Source organism: Chaetodon auriga, chromosome 6, assembly GCF_051107435.1.
Source record: "Chaetodon auriga isolate fChaAug3 chromosome 6, fChaAug3.hap1, whole genome shotgun sequence".
NCBI classification, from domain to species: Eukaryota; Metazoa; Chordata; class Actinopteri; order Chaetodontiformes; family Chaetodontidae; genus Chaetodon; species Chaetodon auriga.
The window spans coordinates 24,288,274-24,305,449 of NC_135079.1; the positions used below are offsets into that span (position 1 = coordinate 24,288,274).

Consider the following 17,176-nt stretch of genomic DNA (forward strand, 5'->3'; position numbering starts at 1 on the left):
TCATGTGTAGACTTGTAGTGTAAACACATCAGCATGCTTGCATATATCAGTGCCCGGACTCATGGACGCAAACTTACACAAGCACACACCCACAAATCCTGGCCGGTCCATCTGACGGACCAAACACACATCAGACTGGTGTCCAGATCAAACACAATGTGTAGATGTTAAGCAGCAGCTGAACAAACAGCTCGGCCTCTCAAGCGTCCTTATTTCTCCCAGCAATCGGCTCCTTGCTCTTATTTTGTTTGGATGAAAACGATGGTCCTCACAGGCCACCATAATGTCAGCAGTGATTGATCTCCCTCCTGCTTGCTGCAGGCCTCACTCTGTGGGGGTGTTGCCTTAGCAACCATAGCTTTTTGGCTCATATACCATTTGGCAGAGCTGAACCTAATTGGCTGAGATTATTACATTTCACTCATCGACATCACACGTTTAAATATTACCTTGTTGAATGGAGTTGACACAGATTTAAGTGTTTCTTCCACTCAGCAGAATCGTCTCGTCTAACATCTGTTTTTCGACTGCTGGAGTGTATTGAACAGTAAGCGCACTTAGCTGCCATTGCTGAGCTGTTTCTGAATCAGACTATAAAAACCAGAGCGCAGGAAGGAACCTGTGCTCTTTGGGTCAACCGCCCACAATGCGCCTGGGCCCGAGAGAGAAGACAGCAACTCAAATCACAGCCACTGCTGCATTTCCTGTGTGTGTGCTGGAATTGTTGAGAGATGTAGTGTTTACGTGCATGTCTGTGTTAGAGGAAATCATGATTTACGTGAGCTGATAGCAGCATATACTTCTTCTCTTCAGCAGTATGCATATGGAGACAGTAACTAACAAAGAAAGCTGCTCATGCAGGTGAGCTTTTGTAAAGTGCACCTCTTGTAAGTCACTTCACATGAGCAACACCGTATTCCTGTTGGATCAGAAAATATCCCAAAGGACATTGTTTCAGCTCACAGTGTTTGAAAGAAGCAGAGGACTGTGGGCCAGGCTCTTTTCCACTCTGATTTAACAGCCATTCTCTGGATCACAGTAGCCCACAGTGCTTCCATTGGAACTCTCTCTGTGGTTTTGGAAGCTGCTAACATGTCAGTCAGATGTTGTAATGGGGCCCACACTGCCAGTTCTGTAATATTTAGAGATAATATGCTTAAGTAAAGCTGCAGCACGCTGTGTGCAGTTTGGCTGTGCTTTATGTGATGGGAGAGACTCTGTTCAGCCTTGTTGGCAAATCTTTTACTTCAGACATGTTGGACGTTTCCTCAAGTTGTAACAGTGTCCTCGACAGCTTTATTTCAACCCAGAGTGGGATTTGATCAACGGATATGACACATGTTACTAAATAGAGGATATTTGGATATCAGTAATTTAATCTCAGCGGTGATGTAATCTCAGATAGAAACCACACATGAATCAGTGACACATTCCCGCAGTCATGCCCAGATGTAAGGCAGAGGGGGTGGTAGGGTCCAACAATGTCTGGCATACCAAGCACATGATGAATTTCTTACTGATCCCACCAACAAAATGAAGTCATTACATAAGTCCCCCTTCACAAGGGCAACGTGGGATCTCTAGCTTTAGTCACTGCACAGTGTTTTTCACAAGTGTTTTGTGTGTGACTCTGTGGGCTGTGACTTATTGGCCTGAATGCTCAGGATGTCAAATGTAGAAACTTCTCCCCTTTGAAAGACTCTTGAGGAAGCTACAGCAAGCCTGATACAGTAAAGTGACCAGTGGGTGTAACCTAGCCAACACTAGTGCTGGTGAGCTGCTATTACACCATATTACACCATTGGCTGAGGGCTTAGAGTCAGTGTTTGCTTTTGAGTTTCCATAAAAAGTGATAGTAATGTTTCCCGTTTCTGTTTAAAATAAATGTAGAAAAATGATTTCTGTTGTCTTTTTACTGCAGTACCACTGTGCTTGGTCTACACCTCCTTTATTACTGTCACTAACATTGATATAATGATATCAAAAACTCACAGCAGGATAATACCTCGATAATAAGGCCACAATACGAGATCTATTGCGATATTATTATTTAACTACTTGAGTTAATAAATTAGTGTATACAGCATTTCTTATTCATTTGAAATTTGCTTTTTCATTTGAAGTGTTTCTGCCTTCCTTCTTTCATAATATACAATAAAAGCCAGCCATGACCTAAGCATGTGCTAAAAATTGTCCTGAATTGTCTTTGGCAATGAATGATTGAACCATGTGCAATTTGAAAACAGAAAAATGCAGCAGTCAGCACTGATCCTTTTATAAAATAATTCAAAGAGCTGTTCCATCAGGCGAGCTCATCCAGGATCAGTTTATGTACTGGCAGGTTTAACGGTCTCTGTTTGGTGGTCAGCTCAGCTGTGGCAGTTGATCTACGGTAAAAGAAACACTGCTGCACGCCTCACTCGACCAAGTGGACAGCTAGCGTGGCTGACGTTCAAACCTGCTGGTTCAGGTTTAAAGTGCGTGAAGAACACTTTATGTGTGGGGACAGTCTGGCCTCTCTCACAGCTACATCCATATTTCGTGCATCATCTGTAATGGCAGCAACACCGTGATGATTGTTGTTGTTATTCTTCATGTGGAGCTCCCGCTCCAAAACAGCAGATTTCAAAACCTCCGCTACGTTCAGTCCAGTGTGTGATTGGAAAAGAGGCATCTTTAGGACAAAACTTAGCATTTCCCATTTGCTGGTCATAACATGAGCGGTGACTGTAATCTAGCTTTGAGGAGCTCATGAAGTTCACCCATCTGTGCTTATTGAGATGCTCTCTGCTTCTTTGAGGCTCTGTGTCACTTTGTCTCTTGGTACAGAGTTGCTATCACTGTGCCACCAAAGTGTGGCCTTGATGTTACTTTGGCCCCAGCGTGTTTACGAACTAATAACGCACTTCTGAGGGTACCAAATACAACCATTTGTTGACATAGCACTGTGTGCCTCTAGTGAATTCCCGGTTTGTCACATTTCCGTTTCTCATTTTTAACTTTGAGGGGCAGGTATGTTGTCTGCTCCTCTGAGCATTACAACTTTTACAGTTCATGTTGCCTACCTAAAAGCCATCTCCTACGTCTATTGGTCACAAGATGGTCTTGTCAGTGCTTGTTGTACCAGTCCCTCAACTGTCTCCCTATCTGGCCCAGGGCCAAGCATGCCATGTGCTGGTGATAAAACACAGCATGGTAGCATAGTGGAATGATGCCGGTAAAGAGTCAGTCACCCTGTGGGCCACATCCATCTGCTGTTTGTTAATGGGATGGAGAGGAAGGGCCTAGAGAGCTTCAGGTGGAGAGAGAAGTCAAGAGATGGATGAACAGGAGGCTCAGAGTGTGGACAGTAGTGTATTTTACATCTGATTTAAACATCCAACCTAAAGAGAATGAGCCTCATCAGTTTTTAGTCAGTGAGAATGTCTTAAACACAGTGACTACGTGGATTGTGCTGGTAGCTTCATTGGCACAGGTGTGTGCCACATGTCCAAACCCACATTCCGATCTATAATTGTTTCTGCATGATCCTTGTGTCTAATATGTTATCTAAAAATGGCCTTGTCACATGGTTTGCATTTATTATTGAAAGGTGAGATCTGTTGTATCGACCCAAAAATGTATTAACAAGAAGGCATCCTTCACAGGTATGAATGCAAATGAGTGTATAGTCCAGTGTTTGAAAAAAAAGCTCTGAACAAAATGTGTAAACCAGATCAAACAACAGATCCCTGGTTACCACAAGACACATCATAAAAAGTAACGCACTGGATATTGAGTCATGCTCAGTGGAAATGAACAGCATGGTTGGGACATCTTTTACCAGTCCAACTGCTTGGACAAAACCACTTTTTGTGTAATCTTTGCCATATGGTATGCATTTATCAAAGAAGCAAGAACATAAATGATAGCCCCACTATAATTAAGTATGGCAGTAGAGCCTTGTTGGATCACCAGAATAGTCAAAAATGTCAGAAGACGACGTACTGGAGATACTCAGCTCTTTCTGGCATGTGATCCCTCTCCAGCTGTAATTGAAAGCTTGTGCTCCGTTAAAAACTGATCAACCATTTCGTAATTACCTTTGATGGTATTTATCCCGTTTTGTATCCAGCCTCCAACTCCCCCAGCCCCAAACCCCAGATCTGAAGCAGATGGTGGGGCTGAGTACCCTCCTGTACCATCCCTCCTTAGGCCTCTGCTGCTATTTCAGGTGTGGCTGATGAGCCACTTTGCATGTGGAAATGCAGCTTTGGGACTGATGTGGTACAGCATGTCCCAGATAGCTGTTGGTGGAGACTGTAATCAACTAAGAGAAACTGTAGAAACTCTGAGAGTTTGTAGTCTTTCATGGTACCCATAGAGGAATATGTTGCTGCACTCAGCAAAAGTAGCAGATGCTTTTTAGACAGATTGATTCATAGCAAGGTTAATTGGGAGCATCAGGGGAAAGGATGTTGTTGGGTTCATGAGAGAAAGAAAAAAACTTATCTCTGTGGTCGTCTGACAGTGGGTGAGTTGTTTTTACTGATGCCCAGTTTCTCTCTGTGGAGGTCAGCTGTGTGGGTCAGTACCCATCCTGCTTACAAGGCAGTTTCTTTGACAATAGAACAGGCCTATCTGGCAAATCAGAAGCCATTCTGAACTGCAACTTTGGACATATTTGTCGCCATGAATGGGGTTATGGGAAGTATGTGATGTGGCCTCCAAAGGAGCACTTGGATAACGTCCAGTTCAGAAACAAAAGGGCTTTGGTCCAAACTGATCACCACAAAGACCAAACAGTGCTCTATCATTGTCCATATGGACATCATGTGCATTCTGGGCCACATTGACTGGATGTCCATCAGTCAGCTGGAATTGTTGCTGACAGATTTATAGGCCCTGCTTTAATTCTGCAAGCCACTATCCACTCATGTCAACATGTACGTGAATATTGTTAGAAAAGCCTGTGGAGCGTTGGAAGGTTGTTTGCTCACTCGATAGATTGGGAGAGAGAAATGGAGTGACAGTTATTATCTCTCTGCAACATTACACTCTTGTTTCTTTCTGTTTCCTGGATTGTCATTTCTGAACACAGTCCACAGGTGCTCTCATCTCCCCTCAGCTCCCCAGTTTGAAAGGGATCACAGAGAGCTTTGATGCACTCTCTCCACACCCAAATCCCTCAGCACAGAGGCCCCTGCACGTGTTTACCATACAGATGACCTCAGAATGACAGGAATGCACCATGTAATAGTAGAGGAACACTCGCGGTGACAGTAAGATGAATTTACCGAGTGGTAAGGTTTTTAAAGAAGTGCGAGATCCCATGTGCCAGTCCGCCGGTCATATTGGTTTTGTAAGAAACCTTTCAGAGAGCTGATGTTGCCTGCAGCAGCGGATTGATATGAAGCACCATTATGATCAAAGGGAGCTGTTTGGCTGTCCTCAAACACTCTGGCGACGTTCACACTAATATCAACTTGCTTGATGCACATTTCCACACAACATGTTGTTGATATGTGGGAAATGTGCACATCAGCTCCTCTGTGAGCCTCTGTGACCTCTCTGCAGGTTAAACTACTGATACTTAATTTGTTTCATTAGAGTCAGGCAATTCATTCACACTATTTAGCTGTCCCCACTGACTTTCATGAATGTTCCCTGTTAACCAAGATGATGAGTAATTCCTGAGTGGCTGGAATGTAACTGATCCAATCCCTATTTGATGTTTGCAGATTCCTCTGACAACAGTAACAGAGAACAGACAAATGACAGCAGCTGTGTTGTGTGCTATATTGGAAGTTAAAATCAGCAATCACAGAGAGAGTTGTAGGCGGCAGATTGTTGCCTTCCTAACATGTGGGTTCAGGCATATGGAAAGCAGTTATAAAAAGCATTGAGTTGGGGTTGAAAAACACCAGTTTACTGTGGATGGTAGGCCACAATGGAGAGGAAAGATGCTTTTTCAAATATATCTGCATTACTGTGGTTATAGACCTGGTTTGACTCTGTTGTCACAGCTGATTTTTTTTAAAAAAAGTATTTTTTCGGGCCTTTTTTATCCTTTATTAGACATGACAGAGTGGAAAAGCGGGAGAAAGAGAGGGGATGACATGTAGCAAAGGGCCACAGGTTGATATTGAGCCTGGGCTGCTGCGGTAAGGACACAGCCTTAGCACATGGTGCACACACTCTACCAGGTGAGCTACTTGGGCACCCTGGCAGCTGAATTTTTTTTAAGTAGAAAGTAAGTTTTCTCAGCGCGTCCTACTTTCAGCACATGCCATACCTGTAATTTCCTCTGACAGGTGGTTGCTTTTTAACATTAATTCCTCTATACTCAGCTTGGTACTACAGCTTCAGTGGCCAGCGTTTGATTTGGAAAATGAATGATTTAATGAGTTTCCCTGTGCAGTCATGAATATAATTGTGTTAAATGATCCAGTGAGCTCCTTTGTGTCAGTGCCATGGTAGCTTTGTTTTAATCCCCACATCCTCAGGAGATGGAAGCAGTTGCAAACTTTACCTATTCATCAAAAAGGCCGGTGGACTTTAATGCAGTCACATTTAAAACCAACCTCCTTCTCAGTGCTTATTGGTGGTCTCCTGGCTCTGTCAGTGGCCTGATGCTCTGGAGGTTGAAGTTTTGAGTTCTTGATTGCAGTAAAGCCTCTGCTTTGCTGTTGAAAACCCTTTGTCCATGTTAATGATGTTTGTGGTTCGCTGTGGTTGAGTAACTGCTGAGATAAGCATTCAGATTTAGTATTGTTGAAACGTTTCTCTTGTGTCCATCTGTGTCTCTCTAAGTGGTTTATTTCCTTGTGAGTGCCTTAAGAAAGGTGCTGCAGGTTAAGTTAATCTGCCGGGTCTTCGTTTCCTCGCATGGTGTAGTAGATGAAGGCTTCTGTGTTGGTTCTTGACACCAAAAACAGATAAATTGGTGTGCGTTACTAATGTTACCTTCCACATCTTGTTTCTGGAGTCATCATCATAGTGTAGAAGATGGTAGTTGTTGGACGTAACTCTAGCTCTATGAGAATGTGCATAGCGTTGTACCTGCATGTTATAGCAGCCACAGTAGAAGCACATTATTTTTAATGTGGTAAAACATTTAGCACGATAATGGAAGTATTACTGGTTGTCTTACTAATACTTATCTTTGTATTGATCTACTTTAGTTCCATATCATTGCAAATATTCATTCAGCTGCAGGTTGTCCAGATTCAAACTCTGATTTAGTTTACTTTCTAGTTCAAGTGATGTTAACTGCAACAGCTGAGTTTCTCATGGAAATAAACAAAGGGAATTTTTCCTTTTATCGTTACAGCTCATTAGGTGAGTGAGTGCCGTTGCTACAAACAGGGAGGTAGACAATTACAAGAGCAACAACACATACAGAATTTTTAGCTGAGTAAATCACTGCCACAGAAGCAGATGTCTGCAGCAGTGACACAGATCTTACAAAGTCATCAAAGGACGCAAAATAGGCAGTGCCCAAATTGTAGTGTACTGGCCACTGATACAACCAAATGATTTTATCTGGCAAAATCGCCAGTCGAACCTCCTGCCAGGGACCGATGGACGCTCGACAGGACAGTTTCTAAACTATGACTAACAAAAGGCAAAGCAGAAAACTGGTCATTAAGGCAGAGCTGCTATTCAGGACTGGCCTACATATGAAACTTGGCAGAACTACATAACCTACTGTAAGAAGCAAAAAAAAAAAAAAAAAAAAAAAAAAGCAGTATTTGCAGCATAACACAAAAAGATGATTTAATGAGTAGAGCTTGTTCACATGGACCAAATTCATATTACAATTTATTCTTTATTCAATTACAATTGAATTTGAAGCTCAGACAATAATCTGATGAATCAGTACTTTATTGTTTACTTAAAAGTTTGTAATAATACTTCTGGAGGCACGAGAAAGACATGGTGATAACTCCATTGCATACAGTGTTGCAATCGTGTCTCTAAAGCCCTGCCATTCATTTTGTTAAATAATCCGTTAACAGGTAAAACACTGTAATATTCCTGCTGTATTTAATTTACTGCACAAGTATTGATATGTTACAAACGGTCTGTATTTTATATATGGTAAAACATGTAGTGCTCCGGTCACCAGTTATATTCCCCGATTTGTGCAGAAAATAGTAAAACAAATAGAATATTGCTGATATTAACTAGGAAATAAAGATGCCCAGAAATACTGTGTGTATCATCTTGAGATCGTGGTGGCTGATGAACTAGTGATCCAGACCGCTGGGATCAGACTAACACAGATTTATAATTCATTAGCTCTGCAGTGTACAGCCTCTCTGTCTCTCTGAGTGCAGATATAAATGTGCTTACTTCAACTCATACCGACTTGAGTCATAGAATAATATACACTACAATTATCTCCGCCAGGCGTGAGCCAGGAGGGGATCATGCATTCAGTTGTGTGTGTGCGCACGTCTGTATGTGCATCTTAAATCTTGCATACTGTTTAACCCATTAGCCTAACATTTTTTGTCCACATTAACGACTGTGCGCTCAAGGACTTCTCTTGGTTGCAGTGATTCAGAAGTTTTGAAAAGCCCATTTCACTCTCACTCTGCCTTTGACTGCTCACTCCTCCAAATCGGCTGGTTGGGGCTGCAAGTGATCAGCTGCTTCAGTCTGGAATCTTATTTCTGCTGGGAACAACATACAACACGTCATATTAGTGTTCGTTCTTTTGTTGGTGTTTTCACACAGGTCACACAGCCTGCCCGGCACTCTCCAGACACACCTGGCAGAGATCTGCACTCTGCTGACTGCACTCTTCAAGTCGTTGTGTGTTCATGTAGAGTCAGTTCATCTGGTCTGTTTATGTTTTGTGACACTTTTATTGGCAGCTCCTTCTCCCAGTGTTTTGTATAACAGACAGGAAACGGGTACATATATGTGATGGTGCAGGCACTGGTCTGTTCCCATATTACAGGATGACAGCACTACACAGCAGAGCAAATCCAAGAGTGGCCTCATAAACAGTGGATCAAACACATTTATGGCCTGAGAATCACGACATTTTTTGGCTTGGCTTCTTGAATGATGTCCTACTGCTCCACTCTACTCCACATATTTCAGAACACATTGAGGTTTAAAGCTTTGCTCAAAGGGTAGCAATACCCTCTGTTGAGTACTTGATCTTTATATAATAGTGTTTGCATTATCACTACCACGTTAATTGTAAGTGTAGACAGTATGATGCATATTAAACTTTGCTTTGAAACAATTATCTTGGCCCTGTTTAGCTGGCCTTATTACTGTATTTTCCATATTTTGTTGTGCTAACAGACAGCCGCTGTGTCCATGCAAGCTGCTGCCTTTTATAATGACACCCAGTCCAGTGAGCTGTGCAGATAATTTGTAAAGGCATGTTGCAGCCTTAGTGTTTTTTGCCTCTTAATATGAGGGATCACTCCGTGCTCCTCTCCACTGGTGTCTGCATGGCTCTAAATCACCTCATTAATCTGTTTCCTCTGCTGAAGATGTCTGGCCCAGGCTAGCTTCCATTAGGAGAAATCCATTATACTTGGCCCTGGCCAGAGAGGACACAGAGGAAACAATTTGTGTGTGTGGCAGTGTGGATGTGTGCATGTATTTGTGTGTGTGTGTGTGTGTGTGTGTGTGTGTGTGTGTGTGTGTGTGTGTGTGTGTATTAGATCCCAGTTGTCCTGTTGAGGATGTAAAATTTAAATGAGGAGCACTCTGACAGGCATGAATCCTTAGAAAGGGCCTCAGAGGGTAATTTACCTGCACATACAACTTGTTTAAGTGAGGCCTGCTGTCGCGCTTCTGCTTTCTGAAGTGGCTTGGGTTTTCAGGCACTGATGAGGGGGTGTGTGTGTGTGTGTGTGTGTGTGTGTGTGTGTGTGTGTGTGTGTGTGTGTGTGTGTGTGTGTGTGTGTGTGTGGCCTGCACTGTGCTGTAACTCTGGATGTAATAGGAGTCAGGTTCCATTCATCCTGGAGTTACTTTCTGCCTTAATGAAACACCTGAGACCAGTTTTGCCAGCCTCACATCTCTACAAGCATCAAGAAGGTCCATAACTAAAGGATAATAAGCTGCACTGGGCTGCTCTGTAGCACTGATGTGTGCATGTGCTGTTCTGTGACTACACAGTTGCTGATTCTTTGTCATTGTAAAACCAATTGATGGATTTTAAATGTATAATATTTGCATGCTGATGCTTAGCTCTGAGCTGTGTGCCTTAATGTTTGATGCTCTTTAAAGGTCTTAAGATTAATGTCATGATTTGGCCATACTAAAACATGAAAGTCTTGTTTGTATTTATGTGCCAATGTCTTTACTACAGTGCTTATGATCAATGAAGGATTCCTTGTGAAACAAATGCTGCTCTGACTGAAAAGACAGAGTATACCTTACTTACTCGAGTTTGTGTGGCTTTGATATTCTACATTTCTAGAATATATAAACCTCAGCCTTCAGGCTCTGGCTCCATCCTAATCTATTTGTTCTCCTCCTGGCTCTCCTCAGAGATTCGAGCCCAGCTGGTGGAGCAGCAGAAATGTCTGGACCAGCAGACGGAGATGAGAGTCCAGCTACTGCAGGATCTGCAGGACTTCTTCAGGAAGAAGGCAGAGATTGAGATGGAGTACTCCAGAAACCTGGAGAAGCTGGCCGAACGCTTCATGGCAAAGACTCGTAGCACCAAGGATCACCAGCAGTACAAGTGAGGAGACGCTGTCTTCGTGTTTGTCTGTCCTCTGTTTGTTTACAGCGTCATCAGGGTTCATTTATGAACCTGACAATACTCTTTAAGAATCAGAATGAGGATTGTCACTCATAGATTGCTGGTCTATTTAATGTCTATAAAGGCTGTTTTATGTGGCAGCCAGATGGAAGTCTTACTGGATCTCAGTGGAATGTTGAAAGGATCAGTCTTCATTTCATATTCAAATGAAGACCGAAAAGCGTCACAGTAGAGGTGGTTTTAGTTTCATTTCTGTCATTTATCCCTCAATCCTTGAATTTCTTTTCTGCAAATATTATGCCCTCTCAAATTGTAGTGCTAGACTGCTCTTTTTCATAGTCGTATCTTAATCCCTCCAGCGTAGGAAAGTCATCTACACGAAGCTATTGCTTGATGTTTTAAAAAAACAAATTAAGATTGATTTATTTGCTCTGTGTAATGTGTCTTCCTTTTATATTTGCCTGTTTTTTGTCTCATCACAGTAACGTACCTGGATAGCTTCATAATAATCCATCTTGACTTCTTGTATTATTTGCGTGTTTGTACAGTGCAGTAGTTTTTCTGGGGACAATTCACGCTTTCTGTGACTTTTTGACACACGCTATGTGGTATGCAATCGACAGGTATGAATGATGACGTATTAAATATGTGAAACATCAATATGAAGAGCTATACTGAAGGTCACACAATTTCAGTACTAATACGAAAACAACACCTTTCTAGTATCTCTTTTTCAAGAAAAGAAATACTGTTTTGCAAACCTTGTTTTTATTGAACAAAATATGCCAAATATCTCAAGGCATCAATCAGTGTGTAGCACAAGCAGCTATACCAGAACTAGAAACTATAAACGAAAACTATAAATATATTTTATATTAATAACGTATAGTCTGGGATGATGCTGGATGAGTGTGCAGGTTTGATACTTGGCCTTACTTGTACATACTCACTGACAACAGCACCGTGTCACCGTGGCTGTTATGGAAAAGTAGAAGAAGAAACGAAACCTTTCCTGTGTCTTAACCTTGCTGTGGGGGTACCCACATATGAAAAAAAAGAAGATCTAATGGAGTGAGGCTCTTTATCAGACTGTTTAGAAGACGGTTGTGTCTGTTGCTTTTTCATCCCTCCGCCGGTCGACCTCCCTCACTTCTCTGGTTTGACTCGGAGACTTTTTGACGATCCTGACACAGTTAAGCGTGCTGTCGTTTTTGGCCTCATTACTCTGTAGCAGTCTGCTCATGGAAAAAGCAGACATTAGCATATTGTTTGAACTTGTGGTGGGAGCAAAAATAAAACGTATGTTTGTCCTCGCTGTCCGCAAATATCCCGCGCTCTCTGTCTGAAGTTCCAATGGCTCTAGCAGCTGTGTGTGCCCATGTGTGGAACTGGTGAAGGAACTGTGGAATGGCGCTCTGTGGTTTTCATCGCGTGATGTACAGTCTGGTCACTTCATTCACAGGTTAAACAGTTGGCAAGTGCCTAGGAGCATATTTCTTAAGTAAATACGGGACGTCTGAATAACATTAAAAACCTTCCGGAGGGTTTTAAATCATGTGGCCTATATTTTTGTATTCACACAAATAACACACATACAGTAAGGCTTCTGTGTTCTCCATATTCTGTCGGTTGTTTTCATTGGACAGACTTGTCTGTGGTGTGAAAAAGTGCGTTTTTATCCTGTCTGTAGCCTGAAGCCACTATTCAGGTCAGCTTGGCAGAGCCGCAAAACCCTAAAGTTGCAATAAAAGGAGAAGCTGAATATGTGGATGATTAGTCTAGACAAGCTGCATTCAAAAGGGGGCCAGTGCTGTCAGCGGAGCTGCAGGTTTGAACCTGGTTTAAATAACTGGTGTTGAGACAAATTGATAACAGTCAAGAGTGCATTAATATACACTGTGTGTGACATGTTTGATGTGGAGGACACTTTCCCCATTGTATCCCCTTTTCTCATATACCAGACATCAGCTCCAGACATTGTCCAGAGTTGCCCTTTCACACTTGTGTAGCACACATCAGGAGATTGACTGTCAGGCCCGTTTTCACCCACTGGAAATACATTTGGCTTAGGCAGGCGGTGGCCTCTGGTTAGAGTGTGCAGGAGGAGGAGGAGGACTCATATGTAATGATGACTGATTTTGCATTGATATCAATTAGGGATGTTCTTAACGACTGATTTCTCTAATGTCTAAACTTAGACTAGGCAGCTAGTCTAAAAATAAGAAAGAACTCAGCAAACAGTCAAAATTGAGAACACTTTAATCTATAAAATTAAAAATTTCATATTGTATATGCACATCTTATATGATAATAATAATAATTTCAAATGACTAGTATTTCTGGCACCAACTAACCCTCATATCCCTCCTTGGTCCCAGCCCCCTACGTGCAGGCCGCGTTGCAGACGAGATCCCACACTGGCTTCCCACCAAACCGAAAACATTGCCATTTGTCTGTTGGTATTCATTACCAAGCTGCAGGTATGGCTCCTGGATACTGAGCCTCGCTCTCTGCTTTGCAGCACCACTGTGTTCTGTCTTACACAGACCTGAATCTGCCGCTCTCATGTTCCTCTTGGCTAGGAAAAAAGTTTTGCGCGGTACGAGTTTAGTCCAGAATCCTCTACTGGAGTGAGATAAAGTTAGTGTTTGTCAGAAAGCGCAGACTTTATGATACCTGAGGGAGTATTGCAGCAGCTCAGTGCTGGAGAGGAAGCCACCTTGCTTCAGGGGAAGTGCCCTGTGTCGAGCTCTGCTTCTGTGTCTCAGTCTGACAAAACCAGTGGCAAGACAGCAGAGGAAGATGAATGGTAAAATGGATGTTTTAAAGACACATGGACATTGTGTCTGACTTAAAGATTTGGGTGATTGGAACTACAACACTTGAAAATATTCAAAATGACACAGTAATCAAGATATCACACTTCCATTCATATTCTTATTTTATCTTATTACACTGGAGAAATCAAGAGCAGATTAACTCAGAGACTCACGAGCACAGTATGTCATGCAGAATGGGTATTATTTTTTTTTATTGGCATTGTTGACTATGATCATATACCCTGTCGAAACATACGAATGTCTTTGCCACATTCAGCAGCCACAGCTACTTGTTAACTATTTAAACAGCTGCAAAAACATTCTGCTTCCTGGACAAACACACTCCTTCCTTAACACGTGTTAACCTGTGCCACACTATTGACTACAATTGCACTTAAATCAAACACCAAAAGTTCTTTGCTCCAGAATATAGAGAGACTTTTGTTTTTCCTCTTCCTTACCACCAGAGGTAAATGCAGTGTGCAGTAATGGAAAAAAAAACTGCAAAGAGTCTCAGTTAAACGTGATAATTAGGTGTTATAAATTTGAGTTAGGAAACTTAACAGAGCCCGTGCTGTTCAACATGATGTATTCTGCTGGTCAAAACAGCAACATGTCTGTGATTTGTTGACAATGGCATCTTGAAAACATTTGCAGCTCAGAGCTTCCAGGATGTCAGGCAGTGACCACTAGTGATTGTATCAGATGCATCTGTGGGTTTAGACATTAAATGGTCATTAATGACCACAAGGAAGAAGTTTAGTGTCTTCCTTTTCCTCCCTGTGAGAAAACAAAGCTACAGACCCACATCCCAGTACCCAGCGCCCAGCAACAGTCTGTGGGAGAGCCGTTGAGTCCTGTCGGCCCAGTCAATTTGTGTCTCAGTGGCTGTTTGCAGAACACACACACACACACACACACACACACACACACACACACACACACACACAAATGAACAAATATGGGCAAACATTCTCCTCTGTCTCTCCTGCTCTTTCTTAAACACACACATGCACAAACCAGATACTGTATTATGCAAGGTTTGCTCAGGGAGGGACATGGAAATGGCGAGCAGAGGAATCATTGAATTATTTATAATGCCAAAGCCACAGCTGGGATCATCTTAAATAGGCTGCTTTTGTCCAGAATTAAGTTTCTGGTTAAGGGACTTCCTCTCTTTGTCTGTGTGGATAAAAAGAAGGTGTAGAACATGCTACTACTGCCAGGCGTTACATTACTTATTCACAGGAGGAGTTGAAAGTCGAATTATTCATTCAGCTTTTGCATCCTGTTGCATGCTTTTAAAGTTCAAACTTTAACCTTTGGCCCGTGATAGGTTTGGTCCAAATCTGACTTGCAGTGATCACTTCGCCTTGGTAGCAGCTGTACGCCTACACCAGTGAACACCAGTCACCGTGCTCCAGGTATAATGGCTGCGGTTGATGAATGAAAGATGTTATCAATATGTCATCAGAGGACTTTGCCATTATGTCCCTGATGCTGATAAGGGCTCCTGTTTCAACACCCTGCATACTGCAGTGATAGTCACCTTTAATTGTCAGCAATGTGTCACTGTATAAGAGTGCAAGCATGTTGACATTGACTCAGTGAATCCTGGACAGAACGTACACATATCAATGGAAGGCAGCAGTTTGCTAATGAGTTCTTTTTTCACTCGCTTCCTTTCCTGCCTCTCCTGGACATCAGTTTCCCCTTTCATACCTGTGTTTTCGCCCCTTGGGGGCCCGTCTCGCTGCCTGTGAGTCTGTCTGACCCAGTTCCTGCCATGGCTGAGGGGGAAATGATGACATTGAGAGATTTTCCTGCCATTATGTGTGGTAAGCAACTCCCAGAGGTTATTTTGTCATCGCGGTCTGTGTCAGTACCCCCCTTGTTTTCTCACTGCAGGCCTCCAATTTGATTTAGTAGGTCAGCCCATTAATAAACATGCAAGGTACTTTAAGAACTGTTGTGTTTGTGGAAACTCCTGGCTGTGTCAATGCCTTGAGTTCTGTTATTTTGCCTCTACTCTCTGACACAGTTTTGCTTTTATTCTCTGACTGATTTGTGATGAGTTCTGGGTCATACCCTTGTTTGATGTAGCCTTCAATTTTAAGAAAATGGACTTCATGTGAAAGAATAGTTCTGCTTTTGTTGTCCGTCTATTGTGGAACACGCTCAATTTTTCTAAAGCCTGTGCATGTACTGATGCTGAATCAGGTCAGACTTTTCACAGTGAAGAGCAGTCAGGTGGGATAAAGCAAAGAACAGAGCAGGTCGGGCTATTGAAAATCCTCTGGATAATTCTGCCAATAGACTGCTTTCACTTGAGCTGTCTTGCATCTTCAATCAGATTGCCTTCATTTTTTCACAACTAGGACAGAGTGATCTTAGATGGACAGAGAGTCATCGAGCAACAGGAAATTACTGCTTAGGAAATCCAGAAGGTTACCTTATATATTTCTGCAGGAGCCCATGATGTGCCACGTCCAGTTTCATGTCATTGGCCACCTACACATTATGCAACCGCACATGCAAAAGTCAGCATGAATTAATAAACACATACACATGCCACACACACACACGTGCCGTCCTCACATATCTATATTCAGTCCCATGGAATGGAAGCATTGCACTCTGCTGATGCATAATTCAGAAAAGATTTATGGTAATTGCTCTCTGACAGTGTGTCTGTGTGTGACGCTGTCCAGCAGTCCTGCTGCTGTAGCTCTGGGACTGTTTAACTTATTTTCTCTTTTTCTAGTGCTCCCCTTCCTTTGCACGTGGCCTGTAGCCTGGGCATATGGCACCAGCACCGGCACATCACACAGCTTTTAGCGAAAGCTTTTTTTTTTCATTCACAGTTTTCCCGGCATCTTTGAAAAGCAACTGTGCTCTTGATGTTTTGTGCTCAGATGTTTTTCACGTCGACACGTTTGCCTCCGCTTTTATCTAATATTGTTTGCTTCCTGTTTTTGCAGAGTCTCGCCGAGCACTGGTTGGAATGTTTGCGTCAGTTATTCATTTGGAGAAATGCTTAGTTTTTGCTCTTGCAGCAGATGTCGTGCTGGCTCAAGGCTAGTTCAGGGTTGGGTCACTTGTCGAATGCAGAGTTTCACCTGTTGTGTTGACAAGGCTTGCCTGTCTATGCAAACTAGCTTCGTGAGGGAAGCAGAGGCGAGTCTCCATATGGTTCCTGCAAGACTTGACCCAGACCAACCATAACACCTATCCTAAACACACACACTTGTATTCTGTGCTGCTGTTAGCGGGCAGGAGGAATGTTAGAGATTAACCCAGAGGAAGTCAGCCTGCAAGCTAGTGCTTACACAGGGCCTCAGCTTGCTCTGGCCTGGACAATGTCCTACAGTTAGCTTGGAAGCAGCCAGCACACGGCACAGGAAACAGCTCGCAGGCTCTACTACTTTACTCCTTAGCTTTTTTGCACTCAGGTCTCGATCTTTTCCTCTTTGTTTTGCGATCTCTCTTCCCTTGCTTGTCTGTCTTCTGCTGTCACAGTTCATGAGTAATTCTACTGTTCAACTTTGCTTAAAATATCATCCATGGCTTCTCTAACTTCATTCCACTAAGTGTATTTAAAGCCTGTGGCTGACTCTTCCCTGGTTGTAGG

At 42.7% G+C, this 17,176-nt stretch overlaps 1 protein-coding gene across 3 annotated transcripts in view; it reads left to right on the forward strand.

Annotated features, from left to right (window-relative positions):
• srgap1a (SLIT-ROBO Rho GTPase activating protein 1a) overlaps window positions 1-17,176 on the forward strand; it is an 81,534-nt gene that overhangs the window by 20,792 nt on the left and 43,566 nt on the right. For all 3 annotated transcript variants that reach the window (XM_076732465.1, XM_076732467.1, XM_076732466.1), the window contains exon 2: window positions 10,510-10,705. In XM_076732465.1, the coding sequence (XP_076588580.1) occupies window positions 10,510-10,705 (196 nt within the window). The remainder of the gene's footprint in view (window positions 1-10,509; window positions 10,706-17,176) is intronic.